At 40.4% G+C, this 21,455-nt stretch overlaps 1 protein-coding gene across 1 annotated transcript in view; it reads right to left on the minus strand.

Annotated features, from left to right (window-relative positions):
* The window catches only part of RIGI (RNA sensor RIG-I), a gene marked incomplete at both ends in the record, with an annotated part of 39,273 nt that overhangs the window by 1,205 nt on the left and 16,613 nt on the right, over positions 1 to 21,455 (minus strand). The window contains 11 exon segments of the mRNA XM_082656902.1: positions 672 to 815; positions 8,333 to 8,356; positions 8,360 to 8,484; positions 10,180 to 10,350; positions 13,177 to 13,267; positions 15,810 to 15,958; positions 16,705 to 16,840; positions 17,780 to 17,835; positions 17,838 to 17,933; positions 20,031 to 20,074; positions 20,076 to 20,148. Of these exon segments, the coding sequence (XP_082513028.1) occupies positions 672 to 815; positions 8,333 to 8,356; positions 8,360 to 8,484; positions 10,180 to 10,350; positions 13,177 to 13,267; positions 15,810 to 15,958; positions 16,705 to 16,840; positions 17,780 to 17,835; positions 17,838 to 17,933; positions 20,031 to 20,074; positions 20,076 to 20,148 (1,109 nt within the window).

Consider the following 21,455-nt stretch of genomic DNA (forward strand, 5'->3'; position numbering starts at 1 on the left):
ATTGTAAAAGTGATCCATATCCTCAGAAGAAAGTTTAGAAAACACAAAATAGTAGAAAGAGAAAAAATCATGGTATCTCACTTCAAAATATTAATACATTTTAGTATACTTCCTCTAGCCTTTTTTGGTACAAACATAAGTGGTTTTTTGGTGGTGGTGGTGATGGTGGTATTGCTGCTATTATTTTGCACTGCTATGATCATAGCATATTTACTACTTTCTATCCTCGTTAATTTTCCCACTGTACCATTAGTTTGTAAGAAGTTTTTCATTATACTATATAAGCTTCCTAATCACTTTGTTTAATAAACTTTATTTTCGAGTAATTTCAGATTTACACTGAACTACAGGTTTTACCACTTTTTCTAATAATATCCTTCATCTGTTCTAGGATCTAATCCAGGATACCATGGTGCATTTAGCATAACCATTATTTGTAATGGCTACGTAATATATAATTAAGTAGCTGTGCAGCAATTTTTAAGCTATTTCTTTATTGTTGAACATCAAGGGTTTCTTTTAAACTTTTTAGCCTTTTAAAAATACATGGACCATGGCCATGATAACAACAGAATAATAGTATTCTTACTATAAATATCTCACTGATAGATAATAAGCTTTAATGAGTGCTAAAAAATGACCCAGTGCTATTTGTTAAAAAGACTGCCTATCTCTATCACTCTTATATCAGCTGTATAACATGCAAAGGTTTTGCACTTTCTGCAGAGCAGTTTTTTATTTTCCTTATCAAGCACAGGTTTTACTTTTCCTTGATTATCCCTGATGAATTTTTCATGAATCTGTATCTGGCAAACCTAGATGCAAAAAAACAAAACAAACAAACAAAAGAACCTCCTCAAATATGTAATTTGAATATAACTAGGATATATATACACACACATATATATGTACATAATCATTCATTCTTATACAACTTCCATGAACATACAGTACCTGGCTTTGTTCATAAAAATCTCATAGGTAATTTTATTGATTCTCCTAATAGGAGAATTCTTTGTTAGTTAATGTTTAATTGTGGCCTCCAATTAGCCTTTTAATATCTTCATCAAAGATGCCCATAAAAGCACTAAAGATGTCCGTGAAATAGTGATGTGAACCATGCTTTCCACTTTAGTAGTTGGTAAAACTTTAAAAATCCTTCACAGGGACTTCCCTGGTGGCACAGTGGATAAGAATCTGCCTGCAACGCAGGGGACATGGGTTCGATTCCTGGTCCGGGAAGATCCCACATGGAGCGGAGCAACTAAGCCTGTGTACCACAACTACTGAACCCACGTGCCACAACTACTGAAGCCCGTGTGCCACAACTACTGAAGCCCACACGCCTAGAGCCCACGCTCCACAACAAGAGAAGCCACCGCAATGAGAAGCCCGCACACTGCAACAAAGCCCGCACACTGCAACTGCATAGCAGCGAAGACCCAACACAGCCAAAAATAAAATAAAATTAAATCTTTAAAAAAAAAAAATCCTTCACAAACAGACATATGATATGCATTAACTGTTTCAGGAATAATTACACCCACTCTCAAGGCATAAACTCACTGAATGGAACAGTAGGCAGAAGAGTCCCTCACCACCTAAAATCTTTTTTCTCTCTTCCTTTCCAACCACAGAGAGTATTGTTGAATTACAGTAAAATTAAATGTCTGTATAGGATGACCACATTCTATCTCAAAATTTAGGCCTTGGCTAAGTACAACTAAGAACCCTGGACATTATATATAAAATAAACATAAGATTCTGTAGGGTGAAGAGAGGAAGGCAGACCAGCTAGGAACCTTGGGACCCTAGAAACAACATGGTAGTGAGTTTCCTGGGTTTTCATTTTGCCTCTTATATCCCAGACATGGAGCTGAAGAAGCTGGCAACCAGAAATGACTATGGGGACAGACAAAGAAATCTCAACAAAACCCTATCTCTCTAGCTACTGGTCAAAAGACCAGGACAGGGGCAGCCACCAGAACAGGGGCAGCCAGCAAGACAGAAAACTTTCAGACAATAGCTGTTCTACCAAACACCACAGGAAAAAACAGCAACAACAATAACAACAACAAAAAACCCTGAACCCTGAGGCTAAGTGTGGAACTTAGATTTCCACTCTGCAGGTCTGTTAACAAAGCACCTCAACACTCCCACCTGCTGGTGTCAGAGAAAGCCAGGATTTTCAGTCCTGCCAAATGGTAGCCCCCCTCACCTGTGGCGTCCATGGAGACCACATGAGGGGCCAGAACTCCCATCCCCACACAGCAGTAACAAGGAGCCTCTCCTTGCTGGTATCAACAAAGGCTGAGAAGGAAACCAAGACTTCTACCTTTACCTGACAGTGATGAAACAATGTCCCCCATCTCCCCTGACAGAATGATATCAGAAAGAAGCCAGCTGACACAGAAGGTTAAGTAAGATCCCAAGTCTCATCATATAGTATGAAAATCTCTGGGTTTTGATTAAAAATCACTCTTCATAGCAGAAACCAGAAAGATCTCAAACTGAGTGGAAAAAAAAAGACAACCAATTGATGCCAACATGGAGATGACAGAGATGTGAGAATTATCTGACAAAGATTTTAAAGTAGCAATAATAAAAATGCTTCAATGAGTCATCATAAACACTCGAAACACGAACAAATATAGAGGCTCAACAAAGAAACGGAAGACATAAAGAAGAACAAAATGGAAATTTTACAACTAAAAGATACAATAACCAAAATAAAAAACTTAGTGGATGGGCTCAACAGCAGAATGGAGAGGAAAAAGGAAAGAATCAATGAACTGGAAGACAGAATAATAGAAATGACCCAATGCAAACAACAGAAAGAAAACAGACCAAAATAAATGAATAAATAAATAAATAAACAGAGACTCAGGGACCTTTAGGACCATTTAAAAATATCTAACATTTATGACACTAGGGTCCTGGAAGGAGAGGGGAAAAAGCAGAGCTTAAAAAGTACTGGAAGAAATAATGACGGAACATTTCCCAAATTTAACATAATGTAACATAAACCTACAGATACAAGACGCTGGACAAATCCAAATAGGATAAACCCAAAGAAACCACACCAAGACACATTATAATTAAACTTCAGAAAACTAAAGACATAGGAAAGAATCTTGAAAGCAGCCAGAAAAAAACTGACACCTGACCTATAGGGGAAAAACAATCTGGATGACACCAGATTTCTCAGCAGACACTATGGGAGAGCAGAAGAAAGTGACACAGTATTTTTCAAATGCTGAAAGAAAAACCTGTCAACGCAGACGCCTATATCCAGCAATATATCCTTCAAAAATGAAGAGGAAATCAAGACATTCTCAGATGAAGGGAAACTAAAAGAATTTGTTCACCAGTAGACCTTCCCTAAAAGAAGAGCAAAAGGAAGTTCTCTAAACAGAAGGACATGATAAAAGAAGAAAACTTGAAACATCATAAAGGAAGAAGAAACATGGTGATTTCCACAGTATCAGCTGTAGAAGGATCCGCTCTGTCCCAGTGGTTTGTGGCGCTGCCTCTCTTTTATCAAGTGTTCCAGGTGGAACCAGATAGCCTAGGTGCAAACCCTGTTCCTACCACTCAGCAGCTGTGTGATTTGGGGCAAGTGCCTCAGTTTCCTCAATTATTATACAAAATGGGAATAGTAATAGCATTTACTTTGTGGGCTGTTGGGAGGTAAGGTGAGTTAATAATTGCTCAGGGCTGCCTGGCGTAGCTCTAATGCTCCTTGTTGTTAGCCTCGGTCTGTTAGGCTAGTCTTTTGCTGAGAACCATGAAAATGTTAATGATGGTGATTTGTACTTTAGTATTGGGTAGGGCAATACCCATTCATGAGTTATTTTTTCAGAAATGTCATAGCTATTTTCAATTCTTCTGTATAAACTCAGGAACCATTTTACCAACTTAAAATATCATTTAGGGCTTCCCTGGTGGTGCAGTGGTTAAGAATCCGCCTGCCAATGCAGGGGACACGGGTTTGAGCCCTGGTCCAGGAAGATCCCACATGCTATGGAGCAACTAAGCCCGTGCGCCACAACTACTGAGCCTGCGCTCTAGAGCCCGCGAGCCACAACTACTGAGCCCACGTGCCACAACTACTGAAGCCCGCGTGCCTAGAACCCATGCTCTGCAACAAGAGAAGCCACCGCAGTGAGAAGCCCGCGCATTGCAACGAAGAGTAGCCCTCACTTGCCGCAACTAGAGAAAGCCTGCGCGCAGCAACAAAGACCCAATGCAGCCAAAAAGAAATAAAGAAATAAATTTTAAAAAATCATTTATACTTTGATTATGGGTTATGATAAACCTATAAGAGAATCTGCAGCAAATGCACATCTTTAAAATATTCAGGCGTTCCATTCAAGAGCATGGCATTTCTTTTGTCTTAATCTACCTTCTATCTCTAAGTAAAATTTTTTTAGTTGTCCTTATTTACACTTCAAACATTTCTGGTTAGGCCAATAGATGTAGTAGTTAAACAGATGGGCCCTGCCAGCTCCACCCCTAACTAGCTGTGTGGTCTACTGACACTGAAAACTTCCATGCCTCTGTTTCCCTCCTGGAGCATGACATAATAAGAGGCTCTACCACATGGAACTCTGTGAGGCCCGTTGATATAAATAAACAAGCATTTGCAGGGCTTGGTGGAGAGCCCATGTTCTGCATGTATGAGTCACAGTTATTGTTGTCACTGTGAATGGAAATGTCCCACCCCCGTATATCTTGTATTGGTTACTGATCATCCATAGAGAATCCATTGATCTCTAAAGCACTTCAAATTCAAATAAAATTTGATTTATATTTAAAAATTTAGGCCTGGAATATAGGTTAGGAAAACAATCAAAATATGATTTTCTGTCCCCCAACTCCCCACCCCATCCGACTTGAAATTACCTTCATTGTTTTTGTAAGAATAAAGGATGCTTAATGCTTCCTATTTTCAATTCAAGTTTTCACTGCCGTAAAACTGTTGCATTATGTATATTTAATCCCGTTATTTCCTTTGGGTAAATTTCTAGAAGTGAAATTCCTGGGTTACATGATATACATTTCCCTATGAGCAATTTTAATTTCTTTTTCTCAGACACGGTTCTGATCACTACCTAATGCAGGCTCACGGTGGGGGGGATTTGATAGGAAAGAGGGTAAAAATATAAACTTGCCCTTTGGGCATCCAATTAAAAAAAATCACTTATATCTAATGATATTCAATTATATACTAAAATTCATTAACTATTAATAACCTCAAATATTTTAAATGTCAATAAAGGCAATAAATATAAATCCTAATAAATTAAAACTATTACTGCTATACTGAAAACTAAGTAAAACTCAGTAACTGGATAAAGAGGTTCAACCAAAGTCACAAATTAAGTCTAGAGCACACTGCTTCCCCATTGCCCACCTGTGGTTGAGAAGCAGCCTAACTCCCTGCACTGAGGTGGAAAGAGCGAAACTATGAAACCCCGATTGCGTGCAGTCATGGGTACACATCACGTTGGAAGTTATTCCGTCAAATTGAACTTTCAACCCATAACTTATTCTCTACTCATAAGAAAGGAAAGTAGGCTTCCTCATTTTGATTTCAAATGACCCTCCACAACTAGAACTGTGAAAAATATCCTTTATACTTTATTCCTCCAGAACGAAATACTACCAGATCCTGAAGCTTCCATCATAGAAATAAGTTCTTGGATGATTCTGGGCTCTCTACATGTTCAGATGGCTGGAGAGTAACCAGAGATTCCCCAAGGGCCACAGTGCTCTGGTGAAGGTCAGCCACACGTAGACAATGGACAATGCAGCTGTGGGTGCAGAGAAGAGAGTGTACAGTCTCCCTCCCCCCTACCCAGGGATTACCCTAGAGATCTCTGAACTGGTTCCCTCTCTTCTGCAGAGTTTCTTTGATATGAAGGGCCCAGGTGCTCAGATCCAATGCCCAACCCTTAACAAAACACCAGAGAAAGGGGGCTTACCCCAAGAACCATAATTCCTTCTAGTTTTAAGAGCATACCGTTTTTCCCTAACTTATTATACACTTCTCCTAAGCCTTTGAAAGCAAGGTCTTCTTCTTTCAACAGAGCAGTGGAGGCTGGTCACCAGGATAGGACAGGGATGACACTAAGACTCTGAGCTCCCAGCTGCCATGGCATTGCCAGCTGCCAATGACTCGTGGCCACACTTGTGCTGGGCCCTTGCTGATTCTTTACCACCTCTGCCGGTTTTTGATCTGTGGGTGTTAGGGGAATCCCAAATGCTATTAAATAGCCTAATTCAACAGATATTAAACCATTTTCTCCTCACCCCATTCTATGGCCTGGTGTACTGCCTACAAAAGAATGTCTATGTGTTTGTTCCAGCCTCCGTCTGCCTCAAGACTTTTACTCTATTGCTTCTGCCACATGTGAGTGTAAGCACCTTGTTACTCAGTGAGGGAGATAAAGAATTATGCCAAAGCTAACATGGTTTTAAAGCCTTTATTAGCAGTGTCCCTGTATGCTACAAAATGGAGAAGTGGCTCAGTGAAAAAACCCTATCCTAAGTAAAATTAAGGAGGGAAATTAAGAGGAACTAAAGAATTGCCCTTCAATTCTGTTCAGTGAAAGTGTGGAAGAGGTATTTTTAAATATCTTGTTCTCCAAACTTTAGGAAGAAATGTTCTTTAAAATGAGTCAACGCTGACATAACACTGTAATTTTTTCCTAAAATAAGTATTAGTTTGCTTTAGATCATTCATTGCTTCTCAATACTTTTTTGAGCTACAAATTATGACTTTTCAAAATTATGAACTCTATGGAATCAGTCTACTAAATTGTAAGACTCATCTTCATGAAGTTTAAAGTAGGCCTCACGCCTCTGTCCAGTAACAACTCCCATTTTTGAGCACTTATTTTATACCACGCACTGTAGGAAGCAATGCATATGTCTCACTTTATCCCCCAAACTACCCTGTGAGTCAAATACTGTTATTTTCCCAACTTTACAAACAAGGAGAATGATGATCTCAAAGAGGAACTACCTGAAGTCACACATTTTGTAAGTGGCAGAACTGGGACTGGAACCACTGATTCTAATGTTAAAGCTCCTGCCCCAGACCTGCAGAGTTCAATGCTTCCAGAGTCTGAGATAAAATCTCTGCAAATGGTCTGCAGAAAGCATGGGTGTATGTGTGTGTGTGTGCATGTGTGTGTTTCCCCAATCTGCCCCCCCATTTTTCTGTGTTATAAAGGAAATTACAACTAAACTAAGGTCACTACCGAGATGCTGGACTGAATCAGTGCGCCACTCCAAAGTTCACACTATTATCCATACCTACGTACTTCCAACACTGGGCACACCTCCCAGGCACAGTGCACTGGAAGCTTTTACCTGAGGACTCTGGATGTTAAAGAGAGATTTGAGGAAAAGACTAAGAAGAGCTGTGTCTTGCAGTGTTAGGGTGTAGTGCTCATAATGAACTGTCAACTTAAGAGCAATTTTAGCTCAGTTTGCCTTTTAGATCTAAAAACATAGTTTCAGGTATTAGCACTAATACAATATATTTTAACTCACTGAGACTCAAAGCAGAATGAATCTGATGCTCACCACAGGGTGAAATTTTAAGCATAAACTTATGGTTCTAAAATAACACTCTGGGTGACGCAGTGGTTAAGAATCTGCCTGCCAATGCAGGGGACGTGGGTTCGAGCCCTGGTCTGGGAAGACCCCCACATGCCGTGGAGCAACTAAGCCCGTGCACCACAACTACTGAGCCTGCACTCTAGAGCCCACGAGCCACAACTACTGAGCCCACGTGCCACAACTACTGAAACCCGTGTGCCACAACTACTGAAGCCTGTGTGCTGCAACTACTGAAGCCCCTGTGCCTAGAGCCCATGCTCCACAACAAGAGAAGCCACTGCAATGAGAAGCCCGCACACCGCAACAAAGAGTAGTCCCCGCTCGTTGCAACTAGGGAAAGCCCGCACGCTTGCAACTAGGGAAAGCCCACACGCAGCAATGAAGACCCAATGCAGCCTAAATAAATAAATAAATAAATAGAAATGTTAAAAAAAAATTTTAAAGTAAAATAAAATAACACTCAGGGAATTCCCTGGCAGTCCAGTGGTTAGGACTCCACTGCCAAGGGCACAGTTCAATCCCTGGTCAGGGAGCTAAGATCCCACAAGCCGCACAGTGCAGGGAATGGAATGGAATGGAATAGTGAAGTAAAATAACACTCAGAGCAATATGATAACAGGTACCAGCCATGCTCACAAACAGGGACTGTTTGTGACTTACAGTCAGATTCTGAAAGAGTAACACAGATACAAAGACTTACCTTTTCTTTAAATACTGCTTCATCTCATGTCTGCAGGCTTAAAATGGAGTCATTCATCATTTTTTCTTCATATATGTTTATTTTTTCTTTTTCGATTACATCGGCATTACTAGTCAGAAGGAAACACTTGCTCCCTCTTGCTCTTCCTCTGCCTATTAGAAAATAAATATTTTATTTGGTGTCTTTGACTTAAAACTCTGATAAATCTGAGAATATGAGAGAAATAGGGGTATTCCTAAAATTCAACTTTGATTCACTGAATCCCACTTTCTAGAAAAGCTGAGCTGGTAGGGTGTGAGGTCTAACTCAGGTGTGCACCTGCATATTAAACATTCGGATAAACAAGGAGCCCACCTTAGGCAGGCTTCCTCGGGGTCTCCATGGTACAGTGTGACTGGACAGGCACATTATTAGAAATACTGCTTAAAGACAATCTGGCATGAACCCTCAGGATGACATGGTGAGGGCCCCAAAGATGAATAATAAACAGATGGGGAAATGGGGAAATAAGATATGTTCACAACCACCGGAATATAGGTGGAAAATGATAACTGCTCTAAGAAAGATGGATAGGGAGGGCTTCCCTGGTGGCACAGTGGTTAAGAATCTGCCTGCTAATGCAAGGGACACGGGTTCAAGCCCTGGCCCGGGAAGATCCCACATGCCGCAGAGCAACTAAGCCCATGTGCCACAACTACTGAGCCTGAGAGCCCACAAGCCACAATTACTGAGCCCACGTGCCACAACTACTGAAGCCTGCGCACCTAGAGCCCATGCTCTGAAACAAGAGAAGCCACGACAATGAGAAGCCCGGGCACCACAAGGAAGAGTAGCCCCCGCTCACCGCAACTAGAGAAAGCCCATGCACAGCAGCGAAGACCCAACACAGCCAAAAAATAAATAAATAAATTTATAAAAAAAAGAAAGATGGATAGGGACTTCCCTTGTGGTCCAGTGGGTAAGACTCCGTGCTCCCAATGCAGGCAGCCAGGGTTCGATCCCTGGTCAGGGAACTAGATCCTGCATGCCACAATTAAAACCTGGCACAGCTAAATAAATAAATAATTTTTTTTTTTAAAAAAAGAAAGATGGATAAAAGGGTCATGGGCATTCAAATTAGAGATTATTGCCAGCTGGGAGAATTAGGGACAGGTGATGTGGAGGCAGGAGAAGAGGAAAAACAAAGGTCAGCAGAAGCAGTACTCGTACAATTCCTTCAAAAAGGAAGAAATGATAAAGTCAGGTAGGCTGAAGTGGCTAATGAATAAAATGGAAGAATGCGGAATAAGGTTGGAAAGATAAGTGGGTGCTGGATTTTGAAAATGCTTTAACACCAAGAAAATTGGGGAAACACTGGAGTTTCTAAACAGGCAAGGGACATGCTCAGAGCTATTTTTCTGGAAAAAAGATGTGGCAGCCGTTGTTATGGAAATTAGAAAAAGTAAGAGAGACCAGTTAGGAGACTGTCTAGTTCAAGTGGGACACAACTCCTTGGAGTGTCTCTTCTGGAATACAGGGAGCCCACCAGCACCTAAGCACAACCAGAAAAGGTCCGCATGTGACTGCCAAAGCGTCAATCAAAGTTGGAATTATCCTTCAATAAATATGTCAGCCAATGTCGGTCCAGTAATCAGTATTCATTGTGAACAAGAACCAAAATGGAGTATATGTTAGTGGACAAAACGGTAGCCACCCAGTCCTGACCAAGTAAGCCACGTTTAGGGCCAATGATACCAGGGTCCACTGTGCCATTGGTCACAGTAAAGGAGAAAGACTGGAATGACAGACACATTCACAAATCAGATAAAATGGCAGCCATTTAGTAATGGTATGAAAGCTTTTCTTACCTCTGGTTTGGATCATTTTGGCAACATTGCCCACATACTCATATAGGAGGACCAGATTGCACTGAGCAATGACAATGCCTTCATCAGCAACTGAGGTGGCAATCAGAATCTTGTTATCTCCATCAGTTCTGAATGCATCCAATACACACTTCTGTACTGGGAGGGTCATTCCTGTGTCAGAGTCAGAAGGCAGGTATAACTCACCAAGAGGGAACTTTACCCTTGAAAAAATAGCTATTAATTATGGAATACTTACGACATGCCAGGTACTGTGATAAGTGCTTTACATTCATGATCTTACAACAACCCTTAGCGATAGGGCCTATCCTTGTCTTTGTTTTTGAGAGGATTTTTAAGGTGGGGTCCAACAACTTGGACTCTGCCACAAGTCTGCCTGACCTAAAATCCCAGCTGTGGCAACTACTAGCTATGTGGCTTTGGTCATGGTATATCAAAACAAATATTGATTTTTTTGCAAAAATATTAACAGCTGATTTTAGCACATTTGCACACGCACAGCAGTTTTCAGCTAACAAGACCGTTTCACATCTACTTACTCATTGGAATTTCACAAGGCCCTTTTAGGTTGATGTGGCAAACGTTATGATTCCCCTTTGTTATAGGTGAAGATCTTGACGTTTTGGAGGTATGGTAAACTGACAGCTAGCTAGCAGCAGAATCGGGCTTTGAATTTAAGTCTAGGATCCAGCAGTATGCAGTTCCCAGCCACTGATACACTGAGAAGGAAAGAATTTCAGTGGTCTCCACCTCAGAATTAATAGAATTTATATATATATATATATATATATATATATATATATATATTTTTTTTTTTTGGCTGCGTTGGGTCTTCATTGCTGCCTGCAGGCTTTCTCTAGTTGTGGTGATCGGGGGCTACTCTTCATTGTGATGTACATCTTCTCATTGCGGGGGCTTCTCTTATTGCAAAGCATGGGCTCCAGGCACGCGGGCTTCAGTAGTCGTGGCTCACAGGCTTAGTTGCTCCGCGGCACGTAGGATCTTCCCGGACCAGGGCTCGAACCCGTGTCCCCTGCACTGGCAGGCGTATTCTTAACCACTGCTCCACCAGGGAAGTCCTGAATTTATAAAAGTTCCATTTTTTCCCTAGTATATAGAAAGCCAAAATCTTGAGATATATTTTGTTGAGGCCAAAACAATTTTTTTCCACCATCATTTCTACTGAACAATGAACATGCCCAAGACAGACACCATACTTCACTAATTTCTGAACTTATCCATTTGTTCATCAAATATTCATTCAGCAGTTATGGTCTGTCAGATAAGGCTAGAATGGTGAAAAGGTTCATTTTTATCTACAAGGAGCTCCTAGTTTGTGGAAGAAGGATATAAATAGGAAACTACAATTCAGTGTGATGAGCAATGAAATGGGGGCGGAACTGGGTGCTGCGGGGCCTGGAGGAGGGATACCCCTCCCTGGTGGTCTAGTCTTAGGAGGAGGGGAACGCTGCTTGGCAGATACACAGTGACTGGAACAGAGTAAGTTCTAAACGAATGCGGGTGGATGGATGGACGGACGGACGGATGAATGGAGGGACGGACGAACAAACAAGTATGAAAATAGTTTCTGGGTGCTTATGTGTGGAGGAATAACAAAGTTTGAAAATCAAATTAGACTCACGCTGGAGTCATATGGCAGAGAACTCTGAATTCCAACCACAGTAATGTGGTGTTGGACTTCATTTGGTAAGCCAACTTTTCAAAATCTGACTTTACTTTTTAGATTCATGAAGTTTAAATTTTGCATAAGGGGAAAGTGCAAGGGTGACAACCGAGGACTGGCAGCAAGGGGACTGCTTATTATAAATAACACTAAATAAGAGATACAGTAAGGACCTGTCATTGCCGGTCACTGAGGCATGGGGAGCATGGCTGTGAGAATGTCAGGATGAGGACCGGCCACCTAGAATCCTCCTGGGTGACAACAGAGGTAGCCTTTAATCCTTTTTTTTTTTTTTTTTTTGCAGTACGCAGGTCTCTCACTGTTGTGGCCTCTCCCGTTGCGGAGCACAGGCTCCGGACGCGCAGGCTCAGCGGCCATGGCTCACAGGCCCAGCCGCTCCGCGGCATATGGGATCTTCCCGGACCAGGGCATGAACCCGTGTCCCCTGCATCGGCAGGCAGACTCTCAACCACTTCGCCACCAGGGAAGCCCAGCCTTTCATCCTTTAACCCCCTACCTAGATTTCAGGATTATCTCTAGGACTTTTTTAAAAATTACAAGATATATAATATTATATAAAGTATCTATAGTTTAAAGAATAACAATAAAATAGAAAGAGAACATTTCTGTTTCCAGTTAATCTTAATCTATTGGCTGAGAATTTGAGCAAGAGAGTAACATACTCAAACAATATTAAAAGAAAAACTGTGGTTTTGTCTATAGGACTTATGGAAGGAGGCAAAGTCTACAAATTTCTGGCATTTGAGCACTGTGATGGCTTTCTGATGTGTCCACTTAGTTAGGCTGAACTGCAGTCCCCAGATATTCACCTAGGTGCTTCTGTGAAGGGAATTTGCAGATGTAATTTAAGTTCTTAAATCAGTTGACATTGTTACTCAAAAGGGACTTCATCCTAGGTGGGCCTGACCTAATCAAGTCAGCCCTTTAAAAGAGAGCTCAGGTGACCTCTGAGCTCAGAGACTCCAAATAGCTCATGCCTGTGGGGTTCCACCTGGTCCTGCACCTGCCCTATGGACTTCAGACTTGCTTTGCCAGTCCAAGTGTCTATGTCAATTCCTTGTAATAAATCCCTGTGTGTGCGTCTGTGTACAACACATGTATGTTTCAATATATATATATATGTACGTATATATGTATGTATGTATAATCTCCTACTGGTTTTGCTTCTCTGGTTGAACCCCGACTGATATAAGCAATAAGAAAGAATTCAAATATATTATATATGTTCTTATATATATATAGTATACTAAATCTAATCCACTATATATAAATACCTATTTTCTGATTTGTTCTGCCACGTCCAGTCAATATGCCAGGTTTGAGAAAGCTGAGCTTAGGATTTTCTTCAAGCCGTTTCTTTAAAGCCTGAAAATACAAAGCAATTATCAGTTGGATACTATTTGTATACTATCTGTATTAATTCAATATTGAATATACGCAAAAAACTTAAAGTAAACCGTAATGGAAAAGAATATAAAAAAGAATGCATGTATATGTATAACTGAATCACTCTGTTGTACAGCAGAAATAAATTCAACATTGTAAATTAACTATACTTCAATTAAAAAAAAAGTATACAGACAAGTATACTTAAGTAGTTTTCAGACTAATAAACCTGAGGGAAAAAAGCTTCTTGTAATTGAAGTCTATGCAATAATTAACTATAATGGTATAGATCTTTGTAATCTGATATGGTTTAATCTCTTAGATATTTTTTAAGTGAAAAAGGCAAGGTTCAGAATAGTGGGTATGTGGAACTAATAAGTGAATTTAGCAAGATCTCGGGACACAAGATCCATATACAGACATCAGTTGTATTTCTATATACCAGCAACAAACAATTAGAAGTACGGTTTATAATAGCATTAATACTTAGGTATAAGTCTAACAAAATATGTGCAGAATCTGTATGCTGAAAACGACAAAACACTGATAAAAGAAACCAAAGAATATGTGGCAGTTGGCCTCGAAGGTAGCCCTGAGGGATTTCCACCTGCTGGTATTCAGATCCTGTTTAACCCCCTCCCCTCAAGTGTGAACTGAACTTACTGACTTGCTTCTTTTTTTTAATTTTTATTTTATATTGGAGTATCGTTGATTAACAATGTTGTCACTTTCAGGTATACAGCAAAGTGATTCAGTTATACATATACACGTATCTATTCTTTTTCAAATTCTTTTCCCATTTAGGTTATTACAGAATATTGAGCAGAGTTCCCTATGCTATACAGGGTCCTTGTTGGTTATCTATTTTAAATATAGCAGGTTGTCTTATCGACTTGCTTCTAATGAACAAAATATGGCAGACCTGAGGGGAATCACTTCCAAGTTGAAGCTATAAAATGACTGTGACCTCCATATTGACCTCAACCTCTCTTGATCACTCACTCTAGAGGAAGCCAGAGGCCATGTTGCGAGGCCAGCCTGTGGAGAGGTGCCCGTGAGTGAGCGAAGCACATCTTCTGCCAAAAGCCACACAGTAAGGTTGGAAGCTGGTCCTCTGAGTCAAGCCTTGAGATAACTGCAGCCATGGCCAGCACCCTGACTGCAGCCTCATGAGACACCCTGAGACAGAAATACCCAGTTGTTTCCAGATTCCTGACCCATACATATTAAAAGATGACAGATGTCTGTTGTTTCCAGCTACTAAGTTTTGGGGTAATCTGTTATCAGCACTAGATAACTAATACAGAAGCCCTCTATAAATGAAGAGATATACTATGGTCATGGACTGGAAGACTCAATATTGTTACAGTGTCATTTCTCCCCAATTTTATCTATAGATTCAATGTAATCCCAAATGAAATTCCAGCAGACTTTCTTGTAGATGTGGATGAGCTGATTCTAAAATAAAAATGGAAAGGTAAAGAAAGATACCTAAAACAATTTTGAAAAGAATTAAAAAGTTGGAAGACTCATACTACCTGATTTAAAGACTTACTATAAAGTTACAGTAATCAAGACAGTGTAGGATGGGTGCAAGGATAGATGTATAAATGAATGAAACAGAATAGAGAATCTAGAAATAGACCCACATAAATACAGTCAACTGATTTTTTTTAAGTTATGAAGGCAATTCAATGGAGAAAGGATAGTCTTTTCACCATATATGCTGAAACAATTGGATGCCCACATGCTAAAAGAAAAAAAGAATCTCAACCCATACCTCAAAATGGACTGTAGACTTAAATATAAAATGTAAATCTATAAAACTTCTAGAAGACAACATAGAAAAAAATCTTTCTGCTCTTGGGTAAGCAAAGGTTTCTTAGACACAATAGCAAAAGCACAATCCACAAAAAGAAAAAAAATGATAAACTGGACTCTGTCAAAAGTTAAAGCTTTCAATCTGTAAGAGATACTGTTAAGAGAATGAAAAGATCAGAAGAAAATATTTGCAAATCACATTGCTGACAGAGGACATTTTTGTCAGAAAAAAGAACTCTCAAAAACTCAACAATAATATGATAATTAACCCAATCAAACCCCATTTTTAAATGGGCAAAAGATGTGAACAGATACTTCACCAAAGGAGATATATGAATGGCTAATAAGTGTATGAAGAAATGCTCAACCGTATTAGTCATTAGTGAAATGCAAATTAAAACCCTAGTGAGGTACCAGTAGGTACCCATACAATAGCTAAAATTTTTTAAAGTGATGAAAATAATTAAAAAGTTTGAAGTGCTTTCTCTATGGGTATTAAAACTTACTATAAATCAGAGTGATTGAGACAGTGAGGTATTAGTATAAGGATAAACAAACAGAAAATCAGAATAGAATAAAGAGCCCAGAAACAGACCCACACATATATGGATGCTTGATTGCAAAGCAATGAGGAAAGGCCAATCTTTTCAATAAAATGGTACTGGGCCAATTTGTTACCCACAAAGCGGAAGAAGCTTACATCCATGAGTGCTCTGGTTTTCACAAAGAGGATGATTCTGGTCTCTGGGCTTAAGTGGTACTCTTCTTGCAAGATGAAGCAGAGATCTTTGAGTTTAGGGTTCTCATTGCTGGGATCCATGGAAATACATTCTAGTTCCTGCAGCTTCTCTGCAAAAGGGGAACATTTTACAAAAGGTTTATAAATTCTAGCAACGTAGAACACACTGTGACCTTTAGCTATAGTTCAAACAGTTTATCTCCCAATCTCTGACCAGAATTTTATGAGGAATAACCATCAATTTAATGCATACATTAAATATACTGATAAATGCATACATTTTTTTTCCCCCAGAAATCTGGTTGTTCAGTGTTTAGCAGCACACGTATGTATAGTTAATACTTTGGTAGGCAAAAAAATTAACAGTAATTACCTTTGGGAAAAGCATTTGAGAGAGGAAGAAGAGAGATTTTTCAGTTAATATTTTCCTATATTTTTCTTAATATGAAGGCAGTGGGATTATGAGCTGTGTTGGTTTTCTTCTTTATAAAGACATATATATAATTACAGTCTTAATATCATTAAAACACTTTAAAAAAAATTTTAAACCTTTATAAAATTACTAAAAGTTAAACCAAAAAAATGCTACATCAATTGACTATTTTGATGGGATGTATCCTTTGCAAATCCTATTATTTTTTCCTTCTTCAAAACAAGAAATAGTGTAAGCAGCAGATTCTTTTCATAAGCGCCAGATTTCCCTGAAGCATCATAGTTCTGACATGTATAATACCTTCTTAAGCCCGGGACAAGTCCCTGAGCGTAACCACATGTCGCTAAGTGTGACACAATATGTGTAGCTGCCCTTGGAGTCTCCAGGCTCCACTGGCCTTCCTCTCCTGGAAATGCTACCCATCTTCAAATCTCTGAGTGAGCGCTTGCTCAATCTCATCAAATCCTTCTGCTTGGACATTTCTGAAGAAGTCTTTTAAGTAATCCAGAGCATCTTTCATTCGAGCATGCTCATTGATAATGAGGGCATCATTGTATCTCTGTTGAAAGTGAAAACAGTTTCAGTATGTTTCTAATGCCTAGTGCATTCGCTGTACTCAAGTTCAATTTGCTGTAATTAACACAGAATTAATTTTAATAATAAACTTGTCTCAAATCTATTCCAACTTAGTTTTTTTTAAGATGAATGGTCTCTAACAGTACTATAATAAAACCTTAGAACCACACTATAAAAAAGAAACCCTCAATTAGCTAGACTCATTAATTAATTAGGATCACTTTGGATTCTAGAATTCTACCTTAGAAGAGAAAGAAAATTCCAAGAAAAATGCATGTCAAAGATTAAATCACACAAAAATGTAATTCAGACATTCAACTTAACCTTTTTATACACCCAAAGCCATCACTGAATTGTAATGGCACCTGTTCAGAATGATGGTGCTGACCACTTACACCAGATAGTCAATTAAATTCATTAAAATTCTACAAATTCATACTGACTGAGTGCATTTTAAAATATTTTCAATGGCACGACAAGCAGAGGTGATGATGGTTGTTGTTGCTTACCTTCTTGATTAGCCAGCAAACAACCAGAGACTCTGGATTTCTCAGCATGTGGCTTGACCAAAAGCAGAAAGACATGTGCTTCAGGATATGGCAACACAACCCACCTACTGAACTTTAAAGATGGCTGTCACTGGTCACGTATCTACAATAATGTGCATCACCACCCAGTGTTTTCCAATTATGCCAATTATGGGAATGCTGAGGCACAACATACAACCTCGGCCTTTGTTTCTGTCCCGTTGCCTCTAGTGCTAGGTTTCAGAGAGCAAAGAAGACGCTGAATGGGATAACTTTTGGAGTTTGCTTCATAAGAACCACCTGGCAAGTTCCTAAGTGATGCTCTCTCAGCTGCCACATTGCAGCTCCCAGTAGGTGACACAACTGAAATATGCTTTTCCAAAGAAGCCACATACCCACAAATGCGATGTGTAGAAAAACAGTGCTTTACAAATCCTGCTCTCTTCATCTTTGGCATGTGAAACACCATGCATGCTTTCTGAACTGTGATAATCCACTGTTCATATCTCTGTGTTCCAAAATTCCTATTTTGAATTTGAGATAAGTTTTCTGAAAAAAAAAAAGTTTTTCATTGTGCCATCTGGCCAGTCATTTAAGGTTCTAAGCATGCCTTGCCTTCTAATTTTCTTCCTTACTCTCTGTACACAGATATTCCTCTCAGTAGTGTGTCTGTGTACATATACGCTTGTTTACTGAATACCTACTATGTACCAAGAACCAACATGTCTTACATTTAAAATTTCACTTCAGTTCACAACCCCATGAGGTAGATATTATATTTTACAGATTAGGAAATGGAAGCTCAGAGAAGCAAAATCATTATGCTAAGTCACAGAGCTAGCATACAGGGGAAACCTGGCAAGAGAAGCAGAACCAGATTGCACGAGCAGGGCGCAAATGGGCAGGTTAGAGCTCGGCCTGGAAGAACAAGGATGCCAGCAGGACACTGACGAGATAAAACTGGTAATTTCAGGCAGACAAGCCAGGTAATGGGGGTTCAATGGGAAACAGAGGTGGACAAATGAGGTGTTAGAATAAGTCTGAAATCAAGCTGTGAAAGAAAAGGAAAGAGAAAAGCAAATTAAGTGTGAGAGAAGGCGAGACACCAGGAGTTACCTTGCAGACATCAAGAATTCAACATCTCCAAAACTCTGAACTCACCTGTGTCTGCCAAAGCTGCTCCTAGTGCTAGAACCAGTACCACCTGCTGGCGCACACACAGGTGCCACGCCACCCTGCCCCCCCCCCACCGCCTTCTCATTCCCACCCAAAGCCAGCTAGCCCTTAAAGCTGAACACTTCTTGTCTGCACAAGCCTCCTCCCTTCACCACCCCATCTCCACCGCCTCTGTTTGACTCTCTTCATTCACTAGTGTCCTCATCTCAGGACTAATCAGTTTAAAATCACCCGCTGCTTCCCATTGCTTTTAGGCTAAAATTCAAACTCAGCTTGGCCTACTGGGCCCTTCACTGGCCCTTGCCTCTTCCATTAGCCTCACTCCTTTCTACTACTCACTTGTTAGAATTATCACGAAATCTTGCAGGTCCTAAAATTCACTGCACTCTCTCCTTCCTTCTGCGTCTGATGCCATTTCTTTTCTTTTCTTTTTGTTATAAATTTATTTATTTTAGTTATTTATTTTCGGCTGTGTTGGGTCCTCGTTGCTGCGTGAGGGCTTTCTCTAGTTGTGGTGAGCGGGGGCTACTCTTCGTTGCGGGTGCATGGGTTTCTCATTGTGGTAGCTTCTCTTGTTGCAGAGCAAGGGCTCTAGGTACACGGGCTTCAGTAGTTGTGGCTCGTGGGCTCCGTAGTTGTGGCGCACGGGCTTAGCTACTCTGCAGCATGTGGGATCTTCCCCGACCAGGGCTCAAACCCGTGTCCCCTGCATTGGCAGGCGGATTCTTAACCACTGCGCCACCAGGGAAGTCACTCTGATGCCTTTTCGACCTCACTTGATTACCTCTCCGTCTTAACTTGGCTGACTTCAAGATCTGTCTCAGGCATCACCTCCCCCGGGAAGTCTTCCCTGCAGCCCAGTCCATGTCTAAGCTCCCATATGCTCCCATGATGCCCAGTGTGTAACTCTGCCCGATGGCATGGCAACTATTCGCATCTGATTCTCATTGTTTGACTGTGAGTTCCTTGAGGGCAAGATTGTCTTTAATCTTGGTGCCATTACCTAGCATAGTACCTGGCACAACACCTGGTGAATTAATTAACTAATTAACTAATTTTAAAAAGGAGAACAGAACTTAGTGACTTCATGAGAGCCTCAAAAGAAGAAAGAATCAAAGATCACCCCTAGGTTTGAACCTGAGCCTTCACGGGAATGGTGGTTTCATTCATATAAATAGGGAGGTCAGGATGGAAAGCTAATTTGGAAGGCCACGAAAGCAATGAATTGATTTAAATACAGTATTTTTCAGGTGTGCATGTCCAGATAGATTTACTTTCGATTTAAAAAGAGAAAAAAAAAGCAAGAGAAAATAAAGGAGGACTAAGAAGGTTCCTGAATAACCTATAATCAAGAAAGTCAACCTCTAGATATGGTCTTGACATTGTCTGAACTAAGGAGAGTGCAAGACACCAGTGAACAATAGATGGCTGTTCCCATATGGAGAGAGTACAAAATGAGGTTATTCTCACCGAGAGTTATGGTACCAAGTTCTTCAAAGATACTCTTTACCAGACTCTGTCTCTACCATCAACTGAGATATGTTGCATTTAAATCTGTTGTTGGTCCGTGATTCCACTTTCCTAAAAACTAGAGCCATCAAAGGAAAATGAGTATTTTTCAGGAAGCACACTTCATAGTTCAAAGCATGCCTCTCCAAACCTTTCTCTGCTTTTGTTACTTCCTCTGTAAAACCCTGGGCCTCAGGCTCACAGGCAAGTCATCTGAATGATAAAACAAATACTCAGAAACCTTGCAGCGGCTCCCTAGTGTTTAATGCACTGATTCTAACATCTCTTTCACTGTCTGGGTCTAATTCAACTTCTTACTCAGGCTTTCCTGTTACTCAACACATAGGCCCTGCTCTGACAAGTCTGATATCCATCTTGTTCCTGAAAATGCCACATTTTAAACCCTGTCTCTGTTCTTTGATCTTCTCCCTTCCCACCCAACCCCCAGGAGTGTTCACAATGTTCCTAACATTCATTTTTGCATTGTATCCACAGAAACTTATTAATCATCTACCACATGCCGCGTTCTGGTGATAGCTGAAAAGAACAGGCTCTGTGCTCCAGAGAGGTCTGTCTTCTTAGGGGATAGAAAGATACACAGCCAAATGACCACACAGAGTGCTGTGACACAGTATGTTGCAAGGTGTCATGGAGCATGGGAAAGACTCTCCCATTCTTCCCGGGGAGGCAGTGTCGTGGGATAAAGAGGCAAGAAGGAGTGAGCACAGTCATGTGCAAATGCTCAGATGGACAAAGCTTAGAGACAGAACACAACACATGACCCGTTTGAGGAGCCCAAGGAATGCGACTTGGTTGGGCTTATGGGTCGTGAGAGGAGATGAAACTCAGGGGCAGGGGGGACTGGACTATAAAGAAAGTTGTACGTGATATTAAAAGGTGTAGACCAGGTACCTTCTCTACACTCCTTACAAGCAGCTCCCTGACTATTTCAGGTATGTATGTTCTGCCTTTTACTCATTCAGTCATATGCTATTCAGAGAGCAAGGGGATGAACTCACATGCATCTTCTGTACCCATCTCCCTTGCTGGGTTAATATAGCATTCATATTCAAGAAACGTTTGTTAGTTGACCTTATTAATAAAATCATATTCTGATCTTTTGAGGGAAAATATGAGTTCAGATAATTTCACTTCAACCAAAATTACCAGATACATATTCAAATGATGAATGGGAACTCAGTGTCTGCCTCAGGCACGGAAAGCAGGGAAGGACTGAGCCATCTACATGATTTTCTAAGCACCCATCTCTCACTGCCAGTACATTTATAAGAGTTTTGCAGAAATGAAGAGTAAGAATGTTTGCTGTCTACAGGCCACTCCTGAACTTCGTTGGGGAAAGAAGCTGGAAATGTGATTACTTCCCAA

This window comes from Grampus griseus (assembly GCF_964374135.1).
Source record: "Grampus griseus genome assembly, chromosome: 6".
Lineage (NCBI taxonomy): Eukaryota > Metazoa > Chordata > Mammalia > Artiodactyla > Delphinidae > Grampus > Grampus griseus.